General features: G+C 35.4%; 1 protein-coding gene across 2 annotated transcripts; it reads right to left on the bottom strand.

The window, feature by feature from the left end:
* On the bottom strand, positions 1–27,857 carry LOC149776172 (uncharacterized). Of its 2 annotated transcripts, XM_089942479.1 has the most exons (3): positions 26,956–27,857; positions 20,526–20,903; positions 1–2,285 (listed from the first exon to the last, which is right to left on the bottom strand). In XM_089942479.1, exons 2-3 carry the CDS (start codon positions 20,586–20,588, stop codon positions 393–395), a joined length of 1,956 nt encoding a protein of 651 aa, XP_089798605.1. In that variant the 5' UTR covers positions 20,589–20,903; positions 26,956–27,857; the 3' UTR covers positions 1–392. The 2 variants fall into 2 exon arrangements, with proteins under 2 accessions (XP_089798605.1, XP_089798606.1); XM_089942480.1 differs by lacking the exons at positions 20,526–20,903; positions 26,956–27,857 and adding an exon at positions 11,185–12,587.

The raw sequence follows: 27,857 nt of genomic DNA, 5'->3' as shown, positions 1-27,857 counted from the left end.
TGACATTTGTAATTATTTTTACATTTATTTGTTACTGATATACATATTACACTCATTATATAAATGTGATACATTTTGATGTTTGAGTTCAGCACAAAACCAATGGATTTCATCAGCGTCCATGTTCAGTTGTGTACAAAAAGTGAAACCAGATAAGATGCCTATATTCCTTAGAACAGCAAAACCAAGATATGGCGGTGTTTTATGAGACCCACATAATAGCCAGACACTTGGGCTCATGAATACTTGACACACACGCAAGCAAGATCTATATATGAAAGAATGTCTGCTAAATAGATTTCAACAGCTTGCCTTTGAAACATGTATCAGTAATCCATGACGGTCAGCTGTATAATTTTTCAAGTTTGATCACCTTCACATTACGATATATATCAAGAATTTGTTTTCCAGCCGGCACTTGCTTGTAAAAAAGGATTTTGACCCTTTTTAACCTCTCTGACAACTCGAGCATTTTTCTTCACGGTCTGTTGAGGCGTTTTATGCTTAGAAGGAGTTGTTAAAGATGATGACCTCGTCCTTGATCTACTATTTTTGATCTCACTCGCGGAATTTTGCGAAACAGACGACAAATTTGTTTCCGTGGAATGTATGCTCTTGGGTGTACTTGTTTTCACCTCTTGTTTGAGGGTGGCGCCATGGGGAACAATGACGTCATAGGGAGTAGGGGAATCAATATCAGCCTCGTTTCCATTTTCAATAATAATTTCTGAGATATCATCCAAGTTGTTTGTTTGATCACCATCAGGAATGAATGAATCCCACGTGTTTTGTCTAGATTCTCCTTGACCACTGACGAAGGAAGCTGCACTCCCGAGATATGCACTCATGACCTTACGCATGCGCTCTGTATTTGTTTTAAGCAACGCCATGTTCTTTTCTATTCTTCGCTTTTCTTCCTTCTTTGCCTCGATGATAAATTGAAGTTCGTGAATTTTATCCTTTAAATCACCGACAAAATAAATAAAACTTGGGCGGACTTCCATTTCAACCAAATAGTCTTCTTGCACTATTGATTTCTGGAATTCCATTAGTTTTAAATGATTATAAGTACTTGTTACCTCTTCATTCATCTTTTTCAGCTCTCCATACATTTGTGCATATTCTTCGCTCTCTCTTGTAAATGTTTGTATCTTTCTGACAACATCACTTTTGCCTTCTTTCGCCTTTAAGTATTGATCCCCCGCGTCTGAGACCAGCGAGTCCATTCTTTGAAATGTCGAGGTTACTTCGTCAAAGCGATTTTCTCTTTTCTGTAGACCCTCTAATTCTGTTGTATATTCCTGCATTTTTTGTTCGTCCTTACCTATAGATATATCTATATCACTAAGTTGGCGTTTGAGTTCTATAATTTGACGAATGAACTCTTTTGAAGTTGCTCTTTGCTGTTCCTCTTCAGCTGATGCATTCACCGGGGTCGTCTCTTTCTCAGCCGGTTGACGTGTTTTAGTTTTCGAAGGAATATCTTTTCTTACAGCGTTCGCTATACTCATCCATTGTTTGGCAAGATCTATTGACTTGTAGCACTTAGCAAATATGTCAGGTACAAGACGAAGAATTGGTTCAAACTGGGAATAATCAACAAACTGTAACAATTCGTGGTAACTATCAGGATCGAAGTCATTTAGATTTAAATCACCATCTTTCAGTAAACCATCCCATTTCTTGCATATTTCCATTAGATCACTCTTAACTTGTTCAAACGTTTTCGCAGTGGAGTTTTCACTGGTCTGAGCTTTGACTGATCCTTTTCTCTTTTTCGCTGGTCCATGCAGTTGCACTTTTTTTATATCATTTTCTGCTGCGTTGCCACGTGATTTTGTCTTTACATTAGGTTCTCTTTCATGATCCGCATTCTGATCATAATAATATCTTTGCAAAATATACATGAGCTCATCGTCAAAATATTTCTTTAAATCTTTCAGATAGAAAAAGTCATTAAAGAATGTCTCGAAATATCGGACAGCCTGATCTTCCTCTATTCTTAGACCGCTAGCTTTCCCTTTGTCTTTCAGAGAAGTTATAATATCTTTTAGCTGGTCCAAAGACTTAAATTTCATTCCCAATCTATTCTCTTCCTTTACGCTCTCTGACTTTTTTCTCTCCTCTGCAAGGAACCAATAAGTCACGATCCGAAGCATTGCATACAGCCTCTCTTTAGAAAAGCGCGACATCGTGTGTTGCAGAAGACGGTCAAACGCCGCCATCTTACCGAGGAAACCATCTCTTTCGTCACCTGCCGCGTCCACTTGGTCGCGCGTCTGGGCCTGCAAGAAAAAAAGGACCTAATTATTATTCATGCGAACTCGTATATTTTACTTCTATCCTCCTACGTCATAATTTCTAACACATTATTAGTTCTGTCAATAGTACCTCTGCGAAAGATTGTTCCAGAAGATTCTGGGGACCAATTTCCTGGGGAATAAAATCGGGCAGTTACTGAATTTTATGCCCGCAACTTGACATGCTTTTCGAGAGGAATTAAGGTAATACATGTGCGCATCAATGCTTCACTGCACAGTTGTTTGGACCTTACCTTTTCCATCTAAAATACTCCATATGATATTTAGTATAAACATCCGTCTATGTTAGCAAACATTAATTATTTGTTTAAAAAGTTTAATATGACATAATTATATGTCATCGCTCGACAACTCTGATAATTACATGCTTAAAGTCGGGACTATATCTTAGATGTTAGTTATGCTATAACCTGTATACATGTATTGAAGTGGGCATCTGTTGGTCTTTAACCTTAGATCATAACTTGGAAAGAATAGAGCTCCAGACCAACACCAACTATTGATATTTTTAGACATGAATGGAACAAGTACACGAATACGTCTAGTCAATTGGCTTCATATGTGATGAAATGGGGGAGTTTCAGAATATGAGCAGAAATGAGATTCTATCTTTATAATCTTTTCTATATTTCGTTTTTCTGAAAGGTCATGGGCAATGCTCTCAGAAACTACAGCTTTAAGTGAAAAGAAAATTTACAAGAGTGAAAAGAAACTTCCGAACTTTGGAAAGTTAATACCTAACCAACCAAATTTTGTATCAAATATCAACTAAAGAACAGTCGAAGGACAGAGTTCTTATGTTAGACATCCTTGTCACTTTCTGAAGATTAAATTTAGCCTTGACTATATCAGTCGCTTGTTACATTTCTGATCGTTTTCGTTTCGTTTCTTTCAATGTATATATTTAAGTTTTTGTCATTCATTTGAAAATCTCTGTATACTATTTAACAGGGTCGGTTTATTATGAAATTGATTAGATCTCGGAAAACGAGACGACCGTTATTAACATTCTTAAAAACGAGTCGACCATTATTTACATTCTTTCAGAAGAAGATACAAACTAATGACTTCAAAAAGACAGTACGATATAAATGAATAACATGTATATAGATAAACCTTAAATCAAGAATAGACGTTTTGAATACTCCGTACATAAAACGATATCAACTGAATAAGCGACATTCCCAAGTAGAAAAACATCAAAGCTATTAAAATGGAATACTAGAAATAAAACCGCTCTATCCTGTAATGCCATATATATATATATATATATATATATATATATATATATATATATATATATATATATATATATATATATATATTTATTTATTTATTTATTTATATATTTATATATTTATATATATGGAAACGTCCTTCACATATTTTACTAAGTTAGTTTGGTTTGCATTGCAGCATTATATCCTTGTATCACTTCCTGCAGCTGGCTAATACAACCGACAAGAAAGGTCTCTCAACATTCCGGGACGAGACCTGTCGTGGTTATAAGATTTCAATCAACTTTAAATCCACCTGGAAATGCTTTGACCATGTATTTCAAGCGAGTAACATGTATCACTTATTACTTTCAAGAAATATTACTAGATATGTTGAACATTATTTTACGAGGGACTTCAATGATCTGATTCTTCAAGCATAACACATTAAAATAATCTTGAATAAATGCTGGATATGTCATCTATTGATTCATATATATAAATGTTTCCGTATTTCCATCCACGTCTCAGTGAACGCTAGTTTCTCAACTCGTCTACGATCTGTTGCCTGTCTGTTAGTGAATAACAGTCTTTGCGTTCATCAATGATCAACTTCTATTTGTTCTCCAGCAACCTGTCTCTGACCTGCTCACCGCCTGTACAAGTTTTTTCTTCCATTCAAAAATTAAAGTTTTTTTTTCTTCTAGAAGCCCATTCCCATACATCAAAATGAGATTACTTTATGGAAATAATATTATCTATAAAAAATGTAATGACCGTATTTTTAAAACCTTCTGAATGGTATTCGGTAATTCAATCTGTCCAATGTAATTACATAATTATTAAGTCCGTCAGATGACATGCATTACTATTTTCTGTGCAATGTAATTAGCGCATTTGTTAATGCGAATGTCAGTTAATAATATTAACTGTCCAAAGTAATTCCCGTATTTGCAACTTCGTCTGAGTAGTAGTTAATCAACTATGAATTCACTAGTCAAGATCGTCGGCAACCTTATGACACAGTTCCATGTCATTTTGCATTCAAAGCATATACCACACTAATTATTGGGCAACGCATCTCTCTCTCTCTCTCTCTCTCTCTCTCTCTCTCTCTCTGATGTTCATAAATAGTAGGTTAGATGATACGAAAACACGATCCTTTGTCTCCAATTAATAACGTGCATCCAATGTTAGCAGAAACCTTTACAGGACAGAACGGAAAATACGTAAACTACATTTGAATTTATACAAGTTCTGTTCGGTTCAATATACGAATATCTATAGACAAATGTAAACAGTGAAATATCTCCAACCATAGTGTGCGATACAAAAAGATGGATTGAATATTCGTATCGAACTCTAGATCAATCATATAAAATTTAATGGGCACGGAAGGATGATATGTGATAAAATCCATCACAAATCTGTACTAGAAGTAATGCCACGAAATGTAGAACAAACAAACATACTGAATTTATTATGTTGCCTTCTCTGATATCAAGACGGGTAATATTAATGAAACTTCTGTACATAACTATCATCAAGTTCATAGGTGTATAACTAACGCTATGATACTTACATAAAAGTCTTTTGGTACGTTTCTAAAAAGTTAATCATTTGACCTCTTTATACGATAATACATTCTGTACCAAATATAGAACGGTTATTTGGTATTGGCATTGTTATTAATGTATTCTATGTCAAGGTCTTCGGAAAAATCTAAGTTTAACATTGAAAAATATTAATCAGAACTTGTATTTCTCATAGATTCTTGTGTATTTCACAGTCAACTTACTTTTGGTATTTGCAATTATGACGACGATCAAAACTGCATCACCAGTACAGAACAATTCACAAGGAAGACATCAAATATGTCGATGTATAACAGCCTGGTTTAGGTGCAGTTTGCAGTAACTGGTAGCAAATTGTAGCGATAAGAACCTCTTAACATAGTTAACGTAAATCGTACAGAGAGAGAGAGAGAGAGAGAGGGACAGAGAGAGAGAGGGAGAGAGAGATAGAGAGAGAACATAAAGATACAGCATCAACCCTATGACAGAACCCTTTTGCAATAACATTATGGTATTTATTCACTATTTTGGACGGACCCATGTGATATTTGAAGACAACAGTTAAAAGGGGCCCCGAGTGGCCGAGTGGTCTAAAGCGCTCACCGTTACGGATCACTGCCATCTCACCTCCGTCTGCGCGGGTTCGAGTTTAGGGCTCGGCCAATGTGGGAATGTGAGAAAGCTTCCCGGTAGCTTCTCGTGGGTCGCTGGTTCTTTCCGGGTTTTCCCGGGATCTTCCTCCGCCATTGATACTGGTCGCCATGTATAGCCTATCTTGTGCTGAAAATGGCTTTAAACCCTGAAACAACAACAATAACAACAACTGCAGGTAAAAGTAAAAATAAAGGATCGATGTGGAGTAAGTATGTTATCCGGGCAAATTAACGAACTTAGGTTTTCTAGCCACCTGAAAAGACTAAAAAGCCGAGAGTGATTAAATAGACCAGAATCCCACATATGCAAACCTGCTATAGAGGTTCTTAGAGGATTTAAAGCAGGAGACATAAAAGAGATTTTTGTGTTCCATCTAAGGCAAAAGTGACACACGGAAAAACAGACCGCGCTGTGTTAAACTAGATGGAACAAAAAGAGTTTTAGCTAGGAAAAACGGTTACTTTCTAAAATTTTACATAACACGAGATTTATGAAGTATTTTAACAAAAGATATATGTAAATTACAAATATAATTTTGCCACAGATAAAACCAACGTAAACGCTTCTAACAACTATAAAATAGAGATGCGAGGAAAAGGACAGCATATAAAGAAGGTCTCAGTTGGTTTTATAAAGGTCTGCCTGTTAAAGTCCCACGATAAAAACAAACACATAGGCACACGTATTCGGAAGTTTTTGGACTGTGCGGATATAACATTACCAAGGACTTTTAGCATTCCTTTAGCACAGGAAAACGAATAAATAAGATTGTAAGGGACACACCATAAATGTCCTAATGCACTGTATATTTTGAGAACTAAGATTAGTAACAATTAAGGATGGACACTTCTACAAAGTACCTTTTGCAGAACATTTATATGTTTTATAAGATCTATATTTAACTGTTCCTTGTTAACAACACAACCCCCTCCCCGCGCTTCCCTCCCAAAAAGCCGATAAAATAATACCCAGTACAAATCGGGTGTTGGGCAAACCTAAAACAAATCAACAAAAAAAGAACACAAAAAAAAACGATATTTAAAATGGAGTATACCTTGCCGAAAAATTACAAAGAAGAGAGGATTCTGAACTGTTCTTTATCTACTCTGAGCTTTCACTCGATGCCAATAAAGCATACACATGTAACAGAACAGACAACTACATCGCAGTGAGCACAAAATGAAACATTCCACAATTTTGGTAGAACACTGGTACTGCAAAATGGAAGTCTTTATTCTGTTTGCAAAATATTTTAATTCTATAGAACAAGGCTTAATAGACAAGGCTTTTGCAGAAACAACAACCGTGGCACAAAGAATGATACAATCATTTCACAATTATTAGATTTTGAAGAAATAAACCCTCCTAACATATCATTTCAACAATCTTACGATAAGTGACAAACGGATTCAGAAGTCTTTCACTTGCAAAACATAAAGCAACATTTTATAGAAATCTTCGAAGAATCGATAGCAGCAAAACAGCTCTAAACTACACGAACACAAGTAAGAGTTGGATGAGGCTGTGGAAAGACACAAAAAAAATAAATATAAAAACTGTTTAGAGTCAAAAGAGACATAAATATGTTTGAAGAAACAAAGTAACACACGACAATCACGTTCCTTGTTGTCATATCTAAAGTTGTTACCGTGTTTCCTGTCGGTAAGAATACACTTTTATGTTGCAAACATTATGTTAAATTCATTTTGACTGTATCTTATTAATATATCTTGCAATATTTCCTGCCTACATGGACAATGTAAGGATGAAGAAGAAGGTTTGCAAGTCAAGATGTGTATGTCGACTTCGGCGATGAGTTTGCGAGAATGAGGGATAGGAAATACAGGCATAACATGCATCTATACAGAACAGAGATAAACATGAAAGAAAAAACACATGAGCTTGCTGGACAGTGGATACATAAATAGAAGAATGTGGTTACACTGCAGAGGCAATGAAAGAGCTGATGTACATACGTAACGAACGATACATTTTAAATGTTTCAAAAGAATTTGGGACATGTCTCAAAAAACTTTGTCGAGAAGATTGCAAATGAACGCATATACCACATACAAGTTAAGCATTAAGATGGATAAAGTTAGGAAAACTCGAGAGAAAAAAAGACAATGCTAACAACTATTTTTATATCTGGTAGATTGTATCTGTATTTTTGTGCAAGCCTATCCTTTACAATTGGCAAACTCAATAGTCGTTGCCGATTTTGTACAGATTCAACTTTTTGTTAGTTCATGTGATGTTTGAAATGAACTAATTACCATTTTTATTTCGGTGAACAATATTCTTTATCACAATTAACTTTTGCCAAATTTTGGTCTCGTCCATACTTGTAAGCAAATTATGTATTATCTCTATATACTGGCATCGATGCTATCATGTTAAATTCGTGAAACATTTATATCAACTCCTTGAGAGCTGTTGAATTCAATTCTATGGAGTTTTGTGCCATTATTGACTATGTGTAAATATATTCCTATTAATATCATGTGTTCACTAAGCCGTTGTCGCAAGGCTTTTCTTGAACTGTCAATGCCGCTCTGGTGGTTTCACTGCACTTGCATCTGAGCTAACCGCTCCGGTGGCCTATTGGTTAGAGCGTCCGCATCGGAGAGAGGTCGTGGGTTCGATCCCCGGCCGAGTCATACCAGAGACTTATAAAAATGGCACTAACAGCTGCCTCGCTTGGCGTTCTGCATTAAGGGCTTTAGTGTTAGGACTGGTCTGCTTGGTGTCAGGGTAAATGGTCTGCCTGGTGTCAGGATAATGTGACTGGGTGGGACATCATGCTACATGTCTGCGGCATGATGCACCAGTGACAGACATCACTATAAACTGCCACATTGCAGACATCGTAGCAATATGATTGAAACATTGTTAAAGCTAGGATAAAAATCCAAAAAACAAAAACAACAATCTCAGCATCTGAGCTAGTGCATTTTAATTTTGATCTCACCAAAACCCCTGAGTCTCACTACGCCAATGTGTTCATTTTAGCATGAAATGTAATCTTATCTCTTCTATTTGAGATGTTAATAAGCAACACTATACGCCAGAACTGCAAACATCTATGTTATTGTTTTACTTTATAATGCCCTATTTTCAACACAGAAGTGTTTCTATTTATTTGAAAGCCATTTTGTCAGATTGTATATCTCTTTATAGTATTTGCCTTATACATTTCAGATGTACATTAAACGTTCATCGTTTTAAATTATTCCAGTCATTATGACATAGCATCACAATGTTTAATTGAAAGCTTATCCGTGGAATTTTGAATACCCATTTCCTAATCCACCCCCTCAAGTGAAAATCAAAAAAAGAAATAGCAAAACAGTAATAATAGCTCGATCGCCATAGCAAGTAAACTGTTGATGCATGATAGATTAAACATAACTTGTGACAGTAAATCTCCGATTCACGCATTAAAATCTTCAATCACAAACTCACTATCCAATAGATTTCTGGCAATTAATCAAGCTTATTCTGTCTTGGAGAGAGAGAGAGAGAGAGAGAGTAAGACCGGTTGCTCATCAACACGTTTCCTAATGTAGAAGTATGGTTTTGTACTTAATTAATTAAATGATTAGATACTATGTAATTCATGCCAGGTAATAACTCTTATATAAATTACAGGTAAATGTACATAGAGTTACGTTTTTCCCATTGCTCTTCCTTATGCTTGCAGTATGACTATGTTGAACATAAATGCCAATATCACGTGAAATGGTATTGTGAGTACAAAGACATATTCTCAGTGATGGCTGATTTACCTTGGACAAAACGATTAACAAAGTCGTGGCCTTGCGAGTTCAATCCTAGTTTTCTTTTATTCATTGCAGCTTGCTTAACTAATTACGCTACTTGACTGCCACTAGCGAAATATTACCTCCATTTGCAAGCACATTTTCAAGTCCAGTGTAACTTAAGAAGCATATTGAAAGATATTCCAATAAAATAATGCCCGAGGGTGTTTGAAATTCATGTTGAATTTTTGAAGTATCTGTTATCTTTTGAAAACATCATCGCCTCGTCATCGTATTATTGACACATTGCAAGAATCTTTAAATTGTTTGATCCAAAACCCCGTTTTCCTTGTGTCAGTAAAAGAATAAACCTTTCATAAGATATTTTTTAAATTGTTTTGACCAAATATGTGTTTAGACTATAATCAAAACAGTAAGTGATGTAACATAATAATAATAATAATAATAATAATAATAATAATAATGTAGATTTGTAACGTAGCTTTGACAATTTTTCGGTCACATCACTACGGTGTCTGCAGTGTGGCAGTTTATAACAATGTCTGGCATTGGGGCATCATGACGGAGTCATGTAGAATCATATCCCACCCAGACACATTACCCTGACACCAGTCCTAACTAGTCCTAATACTAACTTCATAATGCTGTGCGCCATTCGAGGCAGCTGCTAGTACCATTTTAAAAAGTCTTTAGTTTGACTCGGCCTGGGTTCAAACCCGCGACCTCCCGCATCCAAGGCGGACGCTCTACCGGATCAGTAATACTACTACTACTACTACTACTACTGATAATAATAATAATAATAATAATAATAATAATAATAATAATAATGATAATAATAATAATAACAAATATATTGTACTGATGCTGATAATATGGTGGTAGTTCTAGTCATCTTCGTTGTTATTGGGCAGGAATTATCGATCTCATTACAATCGATATCTAGATATACACAGCTAGTATACCGTTTCATAACCGGAATCGATTTCACATAATTTCAGGCTAATATTGTGCTTTTGATTTCCTGATTTTTTTACATGTTGACTAGGACTGTGATTAAACTACCTAGCGAATTGCAATGGATCTGCATGTATTAATCTTGTTGCCAATTGCTCTCTGGTTCCTGCAAATATTCGCCCACAGTGACAATTACGGTAAAATGTTCACCGTGCGCAAATGTTACGATATAAGATACCAGCCGTAGTTATAATAAGTAGATATAACAGGCATGTATAACGGATTATGTCCTTGTGAGTTTATGAGGACTTATTCTTAGTAACCTATCACAAAAGAGTTTCTTTCTGGGTAACGAAGGATTAATAAAACTCTATGTTCCACATGATTCACTTTCATAACTGTGAAGTTGTGATTTGATTTGTAAATCGCAAAGTAAAAACAAAATGACCTAGTATCGATGCCTGCCTGCCAGTTCTCCGCTATGCCAGATATCTCAATGATATGGCTAGCTTCTTCTCTCGTTAAATTCGAAAATCGTTGCCGTCACGTACTATATAAAATATATTTAACGGTGCATGAACTATATTGGATAGGAACAGTCTCAACAATGCATTCACAAAGCCAAAGGGTTCAAGTATCCCTGCGTGTCCCCTCCCTATGATATGTGAGTGTACATTACCTCAATGAATCCTTGAATATCCGTGGTCACTATCCCCGAAAACATGGCTTATTCCTTCACACTGATCAAAGGAACTTCACGGGTTCTTAACTTTCCCTCGTATATTAATTAGCCAACATTTAATTGGTTGAAGGAATATTTTTCTTATTAACAACTGTTTAAGGCTACAGAGAACAACTCCATAGTTCTAGTTTATCAAAGCCATGAACAAAAAAGATGGTAGAATGTTTCGTGCATTTTCTTATCTCATATAGCGCTGGGTGAGAGACGGTGTCAACGTAACTATCTAGCCATTAAAAAGTACTTCATTTCCATTTTGCAGGACACAGCCAGTGAACGTTATTAAATTGGCACTAACTCATTTCAGTTTTTATACTATTTATTGTCCGTTTTTAAATGTCTTGAACATATCGGAAGAAGAGAGAACGGTTACAAAGCAGAATACAAAACGTTCTCAGGATGACGTCAATACTAGTCAATGACGTTTATACGTAAGCTATTCATTTGAACAAGTCCTACATAAATATCACGACGGGTCTTCCATTAACTTCAAACGCTTAATGTTCAAAATCCTGGTTTGATAACGATGGAATGCAACAACATGCTCAAGTGCTATCTTGTAATTGAAAAAAATTATCTAAAGTTTGTGTTTTCCTTCCAGATTACTTTGAATGTGGTCCGGAACATATACGGATATCTTTAGCTAATGGGCGTCAATTTATGTACTTTTTTCTTTGTTAGAGATAAAATGATAAATTAGAGGGCTACAATTTAGTTGCAGAAAAAAATTCATTTACTGTGAGTTGAACAGCATAACCACGTCCTATGAAGTTCAGCAGGAGTGCATAATCAGCAAACGTTTAATGTTATGAACAATCGTGCTACTGTTTCCGAAACGGAAACAAATACGGGCTTTGTATTTATGGCCTGAACCATATCATTATGGTGAGATTTCCATGGAAGTGTACCCGAATGTCCCAAGAACATTTGAGGCTATACAGTTCATATTCATATATCACGAATAGCGGCTTCTAAATCCATCCAGACTCAGATTACCAACGGCTAATCTATAACATTAAACACTTATTGTCCTCCGTCACGCAACGAATTCCTCAGCTGATTCTGCGGATTTTATAAATATTACACTGTATTATCCGTAAGCACGCAGCTAATTCCTCGTACAGATGCGTCAAAATATGGCATACTCATTGTATAAATTTCAGCTTGAAAAACGGCACATTCACTTGCCTCCAGAAAATAAGTGGTTGAATTTAAGAATCAACCGAACTTTGGGGAATAATTGGTAAGGAGACACAGAACTCGTCTAATACTGCACATCTCGTTCTGGAAACTCGTTTACTAATGCTCTTTGGAATCTATGGAGCTCTTCGCACAGTACTCCATGCTTAGGTTATAGACGCTTCCGTGCACAGGTACGTAAATTAAGTGTATATGACTTGTACATTGCGTGTTTGCAAATTTCCTTCTATTCACCGTGTATTCGATAAGATACGCTCTTGAGTACCAGAGGAGAAATTATCGCCGGAAAACAAACTTATCTCAGCGTTTTAGTGTAATTTATCCAAGTACAAATTGAATGATTATGGATAATATTTATTCAGGCGATTCGCAATCTTGCAATATTTAACAAACACAAGGAAACTTTTATTCACCATCAGCCCACCATAAGTCAACAAGCGGTATGACATGGAAAAGGTATAAATCGCGGCATAGATAGGAAAACGGGTACACGGTGTAGACAAAATAGATATTGATAACAGCGGGGTGCTGTACTATAACTTGTTAAAGATTAGCTCTACAACGCTTCACGCACCTTAACATTTCTATTTGTATAGTCAATGACGGGGATTGTGAAGAGGAACCTTTTGAAATACATGAAGCGTGATATTTGACCTCGACTCTTTAAGTGAATTTGATCCACTGTATCAAAACAGTAATCGATTTATTTCGATTTTTTAAGTATTTTGATGTACTGGAGTTGATCTCTAGTGTAGTTTTATATAATCCTCTTTCTGTCTGTACCATTAATCGGTTTAGGCTGAAAGTGTCTCATAAAGATATACAGTACTGATAAATAAAATGTGATCTGCCTTGGCCACAAATGTACTACCTCTCCGGAGTTATACGACCCTCTTTTAAGATAATAAGCAAAACTAAGACCAATAGCTATATTGCCTGAATTTATGAATTTCAAACTCTAAAAAGAAATTTAAATATATTACCACTGACACATTATCTTCCTGATGTTGGGACCTTGGACGCACCGTCAATAATGTATAATTTAATATGAATAAAACACACTAATTTTAATATCTTTTGTCTGAGAAGTAGAGAAGTTAACGTTATGTCTTATAAAGTACAAAATACAAATAGGATCATTGCTTAAATTTAAATATGAATTTCAAACTTGATTCCAAGATAGATACAACGCAAAGAATCTCTCTCTCTCTCTCTCGTTCCAGATGCAGGAGGTCGTAGGTTCAAACCCCGGCAGAGTCATACCAAATACTTATAAAAATGGGTACTAGCAGCTGACTAGCTTGGCGCTCAGCATTAAGAGGTTAGTAATAGGACGGGTCGGCTTGTTGTCAGGATAATGTGACTGGGTGGGATATCATGTTTGTGGCATAATGCCATAGTGCTAGACGTGACTATAAACTGTCATACCGCAGACGTAGAAGCGATATGACCGAAAACGTGTTAAAGCTATGTTATATATATATATATATATATATATATATATATATATATATATATATATATATATATATATATATATATATATATATATATATATATATATATATATATATGTATGTATGTATGTATGTATGTATGTATATATATATATATATATATATATATATATATATATATATATATATATATATATATATATATATATATATATATATATGTATGTATGTATGTATGTATGTATGTATGTGTATATATATATATATATATATATATATATATATATATATATATATATATATATATATATATATATATATATATATATATATAATACTATCATACAGGTTAGAGAACGTTTAATTCGTACTCTACGGAGATTCGGACCCGGTTCCGCGGATAAACGGCACCCATCGCCTTGCCTGCACACACGAGCCCATATTGCCTCACGACTAAACACACAACACAAAATTTTTGTACTTGTATTAAAATATTAATTCTGCCTACGATTATCAAGCATTCTTCTGTAGGAATCCAGGGATATCGCTTTCCGTTCTCTCTGGTGTATATTTATAATTCTCTACAATTAATTCTATATACCTTGATTTCTTTCAAAAGAATCCGGAATGGCTGTGTAGGTACATGATAATTAATTACTAGGTCGTCATCCACGTGTGTCTGCTACACACGGGTGCATATAACACCGACTGAGTAACATAATTTTTGGTGAGGTGTGCTTAGTCGTGAGGGAATATATATAATTGACTATAATTATATGCAGAGAAACAATTCAAATATTTTGGAAATTGTTTCAAGTAAAGACATTTTATGAACAGAATAATATTTATCTGAAGCTAATTTGAAATGACACCCCTTTGTTGTTAGCTTCGTATATGTCTCGATATTTCTTCTGTCTGTTTGTTTTGTCACTGTGTATTTAATATTTTTGGAAAGGGATTAATTTGTCTTTTACTTGTATTATCTACTTTAGCTTTTAATTCGTAAGTTCTTTCTAGATGTGTATGCCCCCTAATGTGTAGGTCCCATAATGTGTATGTCCCTAATGTGTATGTCTCATAATGTGTATGTCCCATAATGTGTATGTCCCATAATGTGTATGTCCCTAATGTGTATGTCCCCTAATGTGTATGTCCCCTAATGTGTATGTCCCATAATCACTAAACATATCTACAGCACAGTAAAAAAAACTGTTTGATTTATTTCAGAATCATTTTGGAAAGAATGTGATATACTTCAAGAGAAAATGTTTAGAACGGACTGGATACTAGTATTAACATGTTTGTAAAGATCAGTTAATTGTACAATTTCAGTGCGATTATACATCTTAAATGCAATACAATGATGCAGTTGGCACCAATCCAAAAGACTGCAATCTATCCTGGTGTGAATCTCTGATCGAAATTATATTTACAATACACTGAAATATACTTTTATTCTAGGGATTTAGGATGATATTATGAATACAAAACTAGCTAAGGTATTGAATGTTTGTATATGATATCAATAACAATGTGTAACACAGTAACGATTTAATAACTGATGATTTAGGAGAGTTCAGTACACCGATTATTAATGTATAATATGCCGGGGTTATTGTTTAATGACTTTTAAGGCTCATTAAAAAATTAGTCACATGACTTTTCACTCTCAACAATGAGCAAGATAGTTAATTGTCTGTTATTGATTTTCAACAGTTCTTTTAAGGCATTTATTGCAGACTCTACTTCCGCAAGTTGTTGAAACCTAAACATATATTTAAATTGACCAGGCAATGATGCACTTCGAGAAAGGTTTCCTGAAAGCCCTCGCCAAAACAAAATAAAATACATTATATCTTATAATTGGTTTTCGTTGATTTTAACTTTGTACCGCACCGTGCTACCACTGTATGTGTCAGGTATCATTAGTATACCTTACAAAGCTGTATTGAATTGCCTTTTACCGGAGGTATTCAGCCCACATTAAAACCTACCCAATCGATTATATTCGAACCTCTTGTGTATGGCAACAAAAAGTTGCCAAGTGCATACAAGCCAAGCATTTAATATACAAAAGTTTATGTTAGATCTACAATACAGCCTCGTGTATGTTGGATTGATTTTGTTCATATTATGTCAATATGGAAAAGTGCTGCGAGAATAAAGCATATATTTTCTTATGTCTAAAAAACAACTGATTCTAGTCATAAGTACCTAGCCTGTCTGAAGAAAAGTCTGTAATACGGGCTCCAAGTTTCCTATTCAGGTAAGGTTTCTTAATCCAATGGCATGACAAAGCTTCTGAGATCATATATATATATATATATATATATATATATATATATATATATATATATATATATATATATATAGACAGACGGACAGGCAGACAGAGAGACAGACAGTGAAATGGTGGGGCAAGATAACAAGGACGATCGTTATTGTTGACTGACCAACAAATAATTAATGAATTAAAGAAATCATTACCCGAGATTCATATATATATATACATGTATATATATATATATATATATATATATATATATATATATATATATATATATATATATATATATATATATATGCGAATTCTATACTTCCTAATCAATGTGAGATTCCTTAATCATAGGCATGAAATATTGAGAGAGAGAGAGAGAGAGAGAGAGAGAGAGAGAGAGAGAGGGAAGGAGTTAGCCCAGAATGTTCAGTAAGAATAGGTATTGTTGTTCTTTCCCATTGAAAATGCTATGCGATACACGTTTCTTTCAAATTTATTTTAAATCTAAGAGATGTACTTTATGAAATAGAAGTTAGGTGGATAATACACAGGCCTATGATCGGCTCATGTAGATGTAGTTGAAGCAGCTATACAAACTACAATACACAATATATTATTTTCATCAGATATGCAATATACATAAAAGGTACAGTACTGTTGACTATGGTTTGACAACTGTGCCCTTCGAAAATTTATCTCTGAAAAGACATTCTTCAAGAACAAAGCAAATGTTATCGATAACATACAATAATAAAGCCGCAGTGGAGACTGGACTTCTATGAAGACTCACAATTGCAACAGACATTGAAATAACCGTCAACGGAAGAAGCGTATTAAAGGAAATTCTTGTACCTAGAATCACCTTCGTTGGAGATACACTAGTCTATAAGCCTTTTTTTTCTCATTAAAACCTTATCAACCAATAAGAAGGGGAAACTATCTTTTGTCTTTCTTGCTCTCTCTGTGAATTATATATATATATATATATATATATATATATATATATATATATATATATATATATATATATATATACATGCATACATACAATTCTCATTTATCTAATTCTGCCTACTACTGTCAAACATTTTCCTATATAATTCAGGGATAGCACTTTCCGTTCTGTAAGGTTTATATTTATTATTCTCTATAATTAATCCTATATACACCTGGATTTCGCTCAGAGTAACCCAGAAGGTCGGTGTAGATAGATGAGAATTAATTACTAGGTCGCCATACGAGTGTGCTACACACGAGTGCATATAACACCAACCGAGAAGCATCTTTTTTTTTTTGAGATGTGTGCTTAGTCGTGATAGAATATGGGCTGGTGTGTGCAGGCAAGGCGATGGGTGCTCTTTCCCCACGGAACTGGGTTCAAATCTCCGTAGAGCACGAAATAAAATTTCCCTGACCTGTATGATAGTATATATTAATTATATATTTATTATCAAGGGATAGTATATATTAATAATGCCACTTCTTATCAAGGGATAGCATTCCTATTTGTCTCGTGTCTATTTGTAACTCTCTCTCTCTCTCTCTCTCTCTCTCTCTCTCTCTCTCTCTCTCTCTCTATATATATATATATATATATATATATATATATATATATATATATATATATATATATATATATATATATATATATATATATATATATATCAGTGATTCTCAAACTGTGTGCCGTTGTACAGTAGTGTGCCGCTTGAGATTTGGTGTGCCGCGTGAGATTTGCAGGTGTGCCGTGGGAATTTTGAAAAAGATTTAAAATTGCTAGCGTTTTGAAACCTTGAACATATTGAAAAATTAAATGGTAAATCAATGTCCGCAAAAGTTAAAAAGTAACATATATAAAAACGCATTCTCTGTCAGTCTGTCATTCACTGGTTCCTTTCGTAACGCGAGATTTGTGCGAGATCTCGGGAGAACTCGATCGCTCTAATTATAAAAATAGTATAATAATAAATACATGCATCCCATTATACAATGTTCTCAAATTTTCCACGCTAAAATAATAAATACACGACATAACAAATCAGACTTCTGCATTTGGCCGCTAGGGGTGGCAGCTATACAATGTTCTTGTATTTTCCACGCTAAAATAATAAATACACGACGTAACAAATCAGACCTTTCCATTCCAACTTTGATGCTTATAAATAAAGTTTGTTCATTGTTTAGCTATGGAGAAACACTTAATCAAGTCTGGAACTCTGAAAGAGAAACTGTTAAATGAAAAGCAAGGAAGCATGCGAAAGTACAAAGAAGATTACATCGAGTATGGTTTCATCAATTCGGGATCTGAAGATACTCAATTGACATTCTGTCTGATCTGCAACGCAGTTTTGTCGAACGAGGCGCTTGTTCAAAGCAAATTGAAGAGACACTTGGAAACAAAACATCCAGCTGTAAAGGACAAACCAAAGGAATACTTCGAAAATCTCGTGGCTCAACAAAATAAAAGGGATTGATTGCAAGTTATAAGGTCGCCCAGTTGTTGGCAAAACGCAGGAAAGCGCATACAGAGGCCGAATCAGTCATTGCGCCAGCAGTAGCAATTGTCGTTGAAACTATGCTTGGAACCGATGCCGCCGAAAAAGTAAAGAAAGTTCCTTTGTCAAATGACACGATTTCGCGCAGAATTCAAGACTTATCGTCAGATTTAAAGGATCAAATTTGCGAACACTTCGAAGCGCCTGATGATGAATTGTCTCTGCTGTGGTCTCTTCAAGTTGATGAATCTACAGACGTTAATGGTAAAGCTCAGCCGCTGACTTTTATTCGATTCATAAAGGATGGAAAATTTGTGAACGAGTACTTATTTTTCAAAGATTTGGAAACTACGACGAGAGGCAAAGACATTTTCCATTTGGTGAATGAAAACATTTTGCTCTTCAGCCTACAGTGGAAAAACTGTGTCAGCGTTTGCACCGATGGATGTCCTTCAATGCAGGGAAGAAAGAAGGAATTCGTCACTCTCGTGCGCCAAGAAAATCCAAACGTATTAGTTGTTCACTGCATGATCCACAGGGAAGCTCCTGCCTCCAAATCTTTGCCGAAAGATTTGGAGTCTGTTCTGAACCAAATTATTCAAATTGTAACCTTCATGAAATCTCGACCGCTTCAATCTCGACTTTTCTCTCAACTCTGTGAAGCGATGGATTCAGACTACAAATGCCTGCTGTACCATACCGACGTTCGTTGGCTTGCAAGGGGAAAAGTGTTAAAGCGTCTCGTCCATCTCAAGACTGAAGTGATTTCTTTCTTGGAGGTTGAAAAAATAGACTTTGGATTCTCTCTTCATGACGAAATCTGGTGGCTGAAGGTTCAGTTTCTCTCCGATTTATTCGACAAATTAAATTCGCTGAATTTAAGTCTTTAAGGACCATCGTAAAACATCATCACTGCAACATCAAAACGGAAGTCATTTAATGAAAAGTTGTCGCTCTGGCAAAGTAAGGTCTCATAGGGGGTCCTCGACTGCTTTCCTACTGTCAACGGATCTCATTCAAGCAAGAAAATCATCCCCGAAATTCTGGACACACTGAGAGACCTACAATCGGCACTGCAGCATTACTTCCCATCACATGCAAGCGATGAATATGGATGGGTGATCAATCCATTCAGAAACAACGAAACTACAAATCTTACAACCGAAGAAGAAGAACAGCTCATTAATTTAAAAAACGATAAATTGTTTCATTCAACATTTCCCGAAAAGAGCCTGGATGAGTTTTGGATCTCGATCAAGAAGTCATATCCTGCAATCAGTTCAAAAGCAATCAAAGTAATTCTGCCATTTGTGTCTTCGTGGTTTTGTGAGTTTGGATTTTCAGCATTGACTGAAATCTAATCGAAAAAGAGAGAAAGACTTCTTAAAATCAACGATGAAATGCGGGCTTGTTTGTCGACTTTGGAGCCTCGCTTCAATCTGATTTGCCTCGAAAGCAGGCACATCCTTCACATTAAATTTAAAATTAAATATATATGTAAAAATAAATACGTTCTTCACCACAAAAATTGTTAAATCTTTTCAGGTGTGCCGTGCAATGTTTTAGATCTTTTTGGTGCGCCGCAAGACAAAATAGTTTGAGAAACACTGATATATATATATATATATATATATATATATATATATATATATATATATATATATATATATATATATATATATATATATATATATATAATGAAAACACATACACCAACAATTACAGCAATTACCAATTAACCAGTCTATATTTGCGCACACATATCTATGCGATTATACGATTAACCACAAGAATCATCCTTATTTATCAAAAGTATCACAGTACAGAGCTACAAATAACGTATTTACTTACATATGGTGTTCCGACTTCTGCATATCTGTTGTAATCTATGGGTCGCATATAATTCTCTTCCATCCTCAATTTTTTTTCTCCAATGCCAGTCAACCTTTAGCAATGCCGAAGTATAAACTTGTAAACTGAATATATTTGTTCTTAAAAGACAAAAGTCTATTCACAATCAGCAGCGTTTATGGTTTATATGCTTCAAATAGGCTGGCAATTGTGATAACTGAACATTCTCTAGTTTATTTGTAGCTGACAAGAGGCCGTAATTTCAAGCGTGTGAACAAGTGTTCTTTGTGTACCTTCAGATTCGTTTGTTTGAAATAGAATAATATTTTATTGTTTCAGTGTCTATATTCGTCTTGTAACATTATTCTGGGTGGAAATCTGTAAAATGAAGAAAAATTCAGATTTACCAGATATGTGAATCATGTCTGATTGAGCTCTGATTCATTGATTCATTCGCATCTACGTACATTTATTGATTCATTCATTCATTCATTCATTCATTCATTCATTCATTCATTCATTCATTCATTCATTCTCTTTTACATAATTGTTGTTATTGTTATACTACTACTGCTACTACTACTACTACTACTACTACTACTACTACTAATAATAATAATAATAATAATAATAATGAGGACTTTGTATAGCGCCTTATCTTTAGAAGCTCTAAGCGCTTTACAACATTAGACAACACTTATAAGATAAAAAACATATAATGAAATGATTACAAAAACAAACACCATGAAATTAGAAAACATTAAAAAACATGCTGAGAATATTTAAGGTAGGAAACATTATTCAGTCTTTTAAGTTTGTTCTTACAGTCGAAATAAGTGAGTTTTGAGATCCCTCTTGAATGTGATCACTGTGTCTTTGTGTCTAAGTTCAGTGGGCAATTCATTCCACATTGCTGGGCCCTGGTATGCAAAAGAACGCTGTCCATATGACTTTGTTTTCATAGTGGGAATAATGAGCATACGATTGTCAGAAGAGGAGCGCAAGTATCTTGCTGGTGTGTACACGTGGGTGAGGTCGGATAGGTATGTTGGACTAGAGTCCGACAGTGAAACGCAGCACAGAGAACAAATTTTGTGTTTGATTCTGGATCGAATGGAAAACCAGTGTAGGGTACAGAACAGCTGGGGGGTGTGCTCTGATCGTGGTACTCTAAGTATGATCCGAGCAGCTGTGTTTTGAAGTTTTTGAAGTTTCTGGATCAGATATTGAGATGAACCAGACAGAATTGAGTTACAATAGTCCAGTCTTGAAAGTACTAATGAACACACAAGTGTTTTAGTGGCATCCACTGAAAGATATTTTCGAATTTAGCTGATGCGTCTCAGCTCAAGATATGCAGCCTTGCATATGTTCATGACATGCTTGGTGCAATGTGAGAGTACTGTCCAGAGTAACACCTAGGTTTCGTACTGATTGCGTGAATTTAATGTTGGTGTTGCTGATATTTATTGTTTAAAGTAAAGGATTTGAATGAGAAAGTCTTTGTGTTGTGATCAGAATGGCCTCAGTTTTATCATCATTCATCTGCAGCTTGTTACATGTCATCCATGATTTCACATCGGAAATACACCTCTCTTCACCTTGGATGGTAGCATCAACTTCAGTTGGGTGGCTAGATTTGTATATTTGTGTGTCATCAGCGTACAATTGGTGAGAAACTGGATGATGATCTATGACACCTGAGAGCGACTGAGTGCACAGAATGAAGAGAACAGGTCCAAGAACAGACCCTTGTGGAACACCACAACATAGATCAACTGGGCTGGAGTGTATTCCATTTGCAGATACAATGTGTGTCCTGTTGACCAAGTAGGACTTGAACCACAGTAAGGCTGATCATGAATGCCAAATACACGCTGGAGACGGTGAAGTAATATATCATGGTCTATTGTGTCAAATGCTGCAGACAAATCAAGGAGGGTGAGGACTGTAATCTTTCCGCTATCCAACGCAGAGAGAATGTCATTAACTACTTTTAGAAGAGTAGTTTCAGTACTGTGGCAAGGGCGATATGCAGATTGTACATTGCTAAAAAGACTGTTTGAATTTAGATGAGATACAAGCTGGGATAGAACAACCTTTTCTAAGATTTATTTATATGAATGGAAGATTAGAAACTAGGCGGTTGTTCTTTAAATCGTTATGGTCTAGTGTTGGTTTCTTCAGCATAGGCTTTACAATGGCAGTTTTGAAAAATGATGGGAATTCCCCAGATGAGAGAGAGATATTAATAACATAAGTTAGCGAAGGCAATGCTGGATCTAAGCACTCAAGCAGCAGTGATGTTGGAATTGGATTAAGTTCACATGACTTTGGTGCACTCTTCATCAGGATTTAACGTACGAAATCCATAGAGACAGGTTCAAATGCTGCTAATGGTTGCTGCTCAAATTCTGTATCCCAACTGTATGGTGACGAAAAGTCAATTGAAATTGTGGTGTCAAGCTTATCTCTAATGGCTTGTACTTTGTCACGGAAGAAATTTGCAAACATGTCCGGAAGGTCGACTGGAGAGAAGGTAGTTGGAAGTGGTGTAGATTTATTCCTTGACATTAGCTTGTTAGTAATGTCGTAGAGCTCTTTGCAGCTGGAACTTTCCATGATCTTAGTAGTGTAGCGGGCTGATTTCGCTGCATGGACTATATTTGTAACATTCTTCTTAGCGGCTTCATAGACTTGCTTATGAATAGTGAGTCTGGTGGAAAGCCAGAGCCTCTCAGCTTTACGGCGGTCTCTTTTAGCAGTGCGAAGCTGGTCCCTAACACTGCTATACCATGGAGAACACTTTTGAATTGATACTCTGCACTTGGTAGCTGTGGCATGTTTGTCAAACAATGAACGCAGGCAGTTATCGAGTTGTTCTGCGGTAGGAGGTAAGCAAGTTGTTAGGTTAGTTTGGATGTCGTGCATTAGTTTGGTTCTATTTATCATACGGAGGTTTCTCTTAGTAGTAGATAAAGGTGGAGGGTTAGGGACTGATACGTCAAGATGGCATATAATGCAGAGGTGATCTGATGCAAGGTCATGGGATACCAGGGAGGACCGTAGAATGTTTTCATCAGGTCTATGAAGAATCCAGTCTAAAATGTGACCAAGTTTATGGGTGGGTTGGTTAACTGACTTTTTGAGGTTGAAAACATTTTGATGTGTTTGATGTGTTTGAGTTTCCGGGACAGTCAAAGTGAAAGTTGAAATCTCCAAGAATAATCAGGTTGCCACCTATCGAATTTCCATAGTCAAGGAGATTTGGAAACTGCTCCAAAAAGAGAGAGTCAGCCAGCTTGTTTTTCCTGCTAGGAGGAGGGCGGTATAGGCAGAAAAATGGACTGACCTTTTCTCCAGTGTGAGTGTGGTTTGGACTAGTTCAAACGATGCGTGGTCGAAATTGAATGTTGTGGTGTGGTTAAGACGTTTTATCATGGAGTTCTTTGTGATGACAGCAATTCCACCTCCGCGAGAATTACGGGGGAACGACTTGATGGAGTAACCAGTGGGTGTTAGATCCGCACACTTGGGCTCAGCTCTTGATGCTTTAGCGATGTTTCTGTCAGAAAAAGTACGTCAATTTTCTGGTCGTTGATAAAATTAACTATTTCTGTGCGCTTTTCCGGTGGTCCTACTGACTGGGTATTGAATAATGCAATGCGCAGAGGTATTTCTTGGATAGCTGACACAAAGGTTGACGAATTAATAGGAATTTGAATTAGGTTATCTAAATTAACGGTCGAATTGTTTTTAAATTGTTGAGCCGAAATAAGGGAGATAACTGGAATTCTTCTTCCTGTTCTACGCCGGCCAGCTTTGAAACAACGTTTCTTTTTTCGCTTCTGTCTACATGAAGGTAATGATGAATATAGTCCCAGTTCGTTTAGTCTAGAGCACAATGTAGTGTGGAGAGCCAAGGAGTGATCATTTAAAGCAATTAAAGAGGGCCCATCGTAGCATAACCGGGTTGACTGGCGAGTATCACGTGATGGCGGTTTGTTCAAAAACAGTGGAGCAAGACAGCTGAGAAAAAGTCTAATTGTTCTCATTTCCAAAACAAGGAGATGAAGAAACACATACGAATTTAACATCCAATACATAATGAACACAATAACGAAGATGAAAACAGGCAACAAGCACAAATATCATGAAAACGGCACTAAAAAACGGAACAGTTGCTTCAAGCTGGTTAAGCGATAGCGGCCATCTTGTTTTTTTCTTTCCAATAATAATAATAATAATGATAAAAAGAAGAAGAAGAAGAAGAAAATGATGAAGTTGTTGATTATGAAGATAATAATTGTGATGATATCTCCAGAAATTGGAGGTGTCGTTTTTCAAAGAAAGTCTTATTGAATGTGTGCCTTATTACAAGTACATGGGTCTATTTTTCACCCTTAAGTTGGTTTGGACAAAAGCAAAGCATATACCATCGGCACAGGCAAAGAAAGCAACTTTAAGGATTTTGAATTATCAAAAACGATTTCGTCGTTTTTAGTTGTGAAGGATGCTTTAAAACATTTTGATTCTCTGATAAAACCAGCCGCTTACCATGGGTCAGAAATTTGTGGATATGAATTTATACAGCTACTTTTGCTAACTTTATTTAGGTGTTCATAAAAATACCGATAATGCAGTTGTGTTAGGGGTGTGTGGATGATACCCACTTTGTACTTCATACTTTTTATGATGCATTAAATATTTTTTTAAAGTTGTCAAAATGCATTTAACTCGCTACCCACACCAGCGTTATACAATGTTGAAAAGATTAGATAAAACTAACTGTGTTACCTGGGTTACCAAAGTTATTTCGATTCGGTTTAGGGTATGTCTGGCTAAATCAAAAAGTTGGATACAAAACAAAGAACAATTTCTTTCTAGTTTTGCAAAATATTAAGGATTCAACATTCCAGAACTGGCAAAGTGATATTAAAAATTCAAATAAATGTGTGTATTGTGGCAGGTATAAAACCAAATTAGAACCGGAAAAATACTTTCCAATGGTATTATTATATTTTCTTAGCACGTTGCTTGCGACATTTAGGTGCTCAGCACTGAAAATAGAGACCGGTAGGCATATCATTATTGAGACAAGTAAAAAGTATTGTGAATTATGCCGGAAAAATAATGTTTAGTTGGTAGAAGATGAATTTCATTTTGTTTGTATTTGTCTAGCTTATGACCATTTAAGAAAGAAATACTTTAATGAAGTTTATTATCTCTCTCCGTCTGTTCAAAAATTTGTATCTCTCATGAGTCATAGTAATACATTAATTTTTAAGAAATTTTTTCCTACTGTATCCTTGACAGTCTTTGATAATTCCAACGAAAGGTGAATACTATACTTAGAGATTGTATCATATTTATAATATAGAGCACCGATTATAGGAAATAATGTATGTATACTCATGCTGAACACGATATTTAACTTCTTTACACCATGGCGCACATTATATTTACTTGTATTTTGTAACATGGGCCAGTATTACTATTATGAATGCTATTATAATTATTATTATTATTGTTATTATTATCATCATCATCATCATCATTGCTGTTGTTGTTGTTGTTATTATTATTATTATTATTATTATTCGGATATAAAATGAAACGTTTTTGATTTTTATAAATTAAAATACTGTAGGAAACAAATACTGACACCATCATAAACAACATTATTTTGTTCACTGAATCAGTATATTAAATTGTATATCTCGATATTTTGAGATTGTTCATACATCCAAATATAAATCAGTGTATCATGCAGAGGCAACTGGAGCAAAATGACCAGGCCAGAGACACAAAAAACAAAGGCCGACTTGACCTGGTCTGGGCACATTTCGATTCCGCACATGTCTGGTCGCCTGTCTGGTACGCTAACCATTTCGTCCGCGCGGCTTCCGAAATTGAAGATAAAGTGAAAGTGAACAAACATTTGAAGAAAATAGTAAGAAAGTAATAGGAAATCATTGAATCATTTTCCTACTTTTATGAAATAAACCAAGGAAAATGATATTGACAGAATGAAATTGGTGTAACATGGTATGCACGACACATCGGAATTCACAAATCGTAATAAAATGTGTAATATTTGAGTACTGGTCATAACACGATATTATCAGCATTGATGTTTAAAGGGAAAAAAAGAGGGAACTTGTTTAAAATCAATGTAAACATGTATGTATCACTTTTTATGCAAAGAATAAACCCCGATTACAGTGAAGACACACTTTTATCGGCTTAGGTGAACACACTCGGAAATTTATTGATCTCGACGCAGATATATTGAGAATAGAAAGGTAAATGAAAAAAGGCAAATTATTTTGGCCTATTCTGATGTTAATAAAGGTGACAAATATTTAGTTCACATCTGAAAAATGAAGGTATGAAATTAAGACAAGAACGTAATACTTGCAGTACGTACAATTACATCCTTAGACTGAATGGTGTCACACATCACTCTTGTGGTGGTTTATATAGTCCCTACATTCCAATAATGCAAGAACGGGATACGTCCATTTCCTTTCATTCGTGACGTCAATGAATCTTCTGGCATTTCTCATTGAAAATGAATATCTTCTCCTTTCATCAGAGGTTAAATAAACGTCAATCGGTTTTTAAAACGTAATTCTTGCTTGTTAGTAACAACAATATCATCCACGAGGTCAAAGACCACATTGTGTGTGTTAGAACATTTGCGACTTAATGTGTTAATCTCAGTCTTGAAGGTTATTTGTAGAGGATGTCCTCTACAGGCAGTGAAAATCGGTTTCTGTATTTATACGACGGAAACATACCCTCAGTGAACCTACATACCTAGATCAACAAAACTTTTAATGTAACTGTGTTTGGAATAGAACAACTATTTCACTGTAATATCATTCCTGCTCTGTTCTACAGAACGTGGTCATGGATTGTAATGACGTATCATCTGTTGCATGTTTATTGCATCAAACTCCTTCCACCCTTTGTCGGACACTTATGCATGTCATTCCGTTCAAACAATATATAGAAACCAGTCACATTTTGTCATTGCCTGCGATTAGAAAGTAGAATCATATTAAGCTGCATTTGTAACCTCAGGTAAACTCCTTGATTCATTTCCATAAATATTAATGATTCTAACGGCTACATCCTTGGCCTGAATGGTGTCACACATGCCTCTTGTGGCGAGTTATATAGTCCATACATTCCAATAATGCAAGAACTGGGTACTAGTTCCAATTTTTGTATTTTGGCTTGGATTATAAGCATTTACTTCTCAGTCAATTTCCTTCGGTCTAATTAAATCATTTATAAGCAAGCAAATAGATTTTACTTCAGACG

Source organism: Sinohyriopsis cumingii, chromosome 18, assembly GCF_028554795.1.
Source record: "Sinohyriopsis cumingii isolate HCF-2022 chromosome 18, ASM2855479v2, whole genome shotgun sequence".
NCBI classification, from domain to species: Eukaryota; Metazoa; Mollusca; class Bivalvia; order Unionida; family Unionidae; genus Sinohyriopsis; species Sinohyriopsis cumingii.
This window is presented reverse-complemented; position numbering and strand designations above follow the sequence as displayed.

Excerpts from the sequence above, each read along its gene's own strand:
- LOC149776172 (XM_089942479.1), bottom strand. The coding sequence starts at position 20,588 with ATGGAAGAGAATTATATGCGACCCATAGATTACAACAGATATGCAGAA. Across the intron at positions 2,286-20,525 it reads CAGAAGTCGGAACACCATAT|GCCCAGACGCGCGACCAAGT; the intron begins GTAAGTAAATAC and ends TTTTTCTTGCAG.